The sequence below is a fragment of the Propithecus coquereli genome, unplaced genomic scaffold (assembly GCF_000956105.1).
Source record: "Propithecus coquereli isolate 6110/MARCELLA unplaced genomic scaffold, Pcoq_1.0 Scaffold111, whole genome shotgun sequence".
Classification (NCBI taxonomy): Eukaryota; Metazoa; Chordata; class Mammalia; order Primates; family Indriidae; genus Propithecus; species Propithecus coquereli.
The window spans coordinates 5,787,694-5,789,385 of NW_012135081.1; the positions used below are offsets into that span (position 1 = coordinate 5,787,694).

Here is a 1,692-nt window from a genome sequence, read left to right on the forward strand (position 1 = left end):
GAAGTAACCTTTACAACTGTCTGTATCCCTAGATTTCTGGGCACAATTATCGCCAGGGACAAAACTATTTTCTACAATAATTGCACAGCTCAGTTGTTTTTCTTCATCTTCATGGGTATAACCGAATTTTACCTTCTAACTGCTATGTCCTACGATCGTTACGTAGCCATCTGCAAACCCCTGCACTACACAACCATCATGAACAAGAGAGTCTGCATATTGCTTATCTTTTGTGCTTGGTTGGCAGGATTCTTAAATATCTTCCCACCGGTTATTCTTTTTCTCCAGTTAGATTACTGTGGCTCCAATGTCATTGATCACTTTGCCTGTGACTACTTCCCCCTATTACAATTATCCTGCTCAGACACATGGCTCCTAGAAGTGATTGGCTTTTACTCTGCAGTAGTGATTCTGCTTTTCACTTTGGCATTAATCATTCTATCCTACATGTTCATCATTAGGACAATTTTGAAACTTCCTTCTGCTAGTCAGAGAAAAAAGGCATTTTCTACATGTTCCTCTCACATGATTGTCATTTCCATTTCTTATGGAAGCTGCATATTCATGTATGCTAATCCCTCTGCAAAAGAAAAAGCATCCTTGACCAAACGAGTAGCTATTCTCAATACTTCTGTTGCTCCTATGATGAATCCATTTATATACACCCTGCGAAACCAACAAGTAAAGCAAGCCTTTAAGGACACCATCCAAAAGGTTATGTTTTTCTCTAGTAAATGAAAGAATGTTAAAAGAATAAAGCTTTTGTTAATGCTTTCTATTATGCATACTCTCTCAAAAGTCTCTTTGCTTCAGTCTAATTATATACGGGGTTTTTTTTCCATTTTCATATTAAAATTTTTCCCACATTGCATTCAATAAATTTGATAAAGCTGAATATCTCTGTTTAATTTTCTGAACGTTAAAATGTTTTATTCACATGTATTTGGACGAAGTGAAAAATCCTGGTTAATGATTATGATTTTGAATAGGAGTGGTCTGTTTTGGAAGAGACATAGGGCATTTAGCTTGATGAAGAGAGTGTCAGGATAGATACGGACTTCGGAACATTTCATTCTTACCAGGTAATAGAAATGAATGTTTTTAGGAAATTCAATTCTATTTTTCATTTCTGTGAAATCAAAAAACCACAATCACTAGTGGGTTGGAAAAATATAAATATCCACTTAAATATTTGAAAATGTTAGAAAGTCATATGTATTCAAATTATTATACTAATAATATTAATTATGGTAATAATGAGAAATAGTAATAGGAGAGCAGAAGATGAAGATTTTCAGCAATGACTATATTGCAGACATATTCCAATAATATTCTATGTATTGTCTCATTTAATTCTGCCAACAACTTTATGAGGTATCAACAATTATTACTCTTTTTGGATCAGAGGTATTTTTCTTTAGGTATATTAAATAACTCTAAAAATTAAAACAAAAACGGAGAGAAGAGAAATTGTAAAAAATATCAAGGAAAACACATGAAATTTTGATAAGCTGGTGAGAGTGGAGAACTAAAATTTAATCTTAGAGTCCAGAAATACCTTTAGGGTATTTGGAAGAAGAAAAGAGAAATAACATCTCCTATCATAATATTCTACACCCTATACTTTGTATTAGGCAAGTCATATGTAAAATTTATTGTATAAAACCTCTTAGTCATTATTATTCACTCTTT

At 32.7% G+C, this 1,692-nt stretch overlaps 1 protein-coding gene across 1 annotated transcript in view; it reads left to right on the forward strand.

The window, feature by feature from the left end:
* The window catches only part of LOC105815186 (olfactory receptor 6C3-like), a 32,366-nt gene extending 31,628 nt beyond the window's left edge, over window positions 1-738 (forward strand). Inside the window, exon 2 of the mRNA XM_012650319.1 lies at window positions 5-738. Coding sequence (XP_012505773.1) covers window positions 5-738 — 734 coding nt within the window. The remainder of the gene's footprint in view (window positions 1-4) is intronic.
* Window positions 739-1,692: the final 954 nt, after the last annotated feature.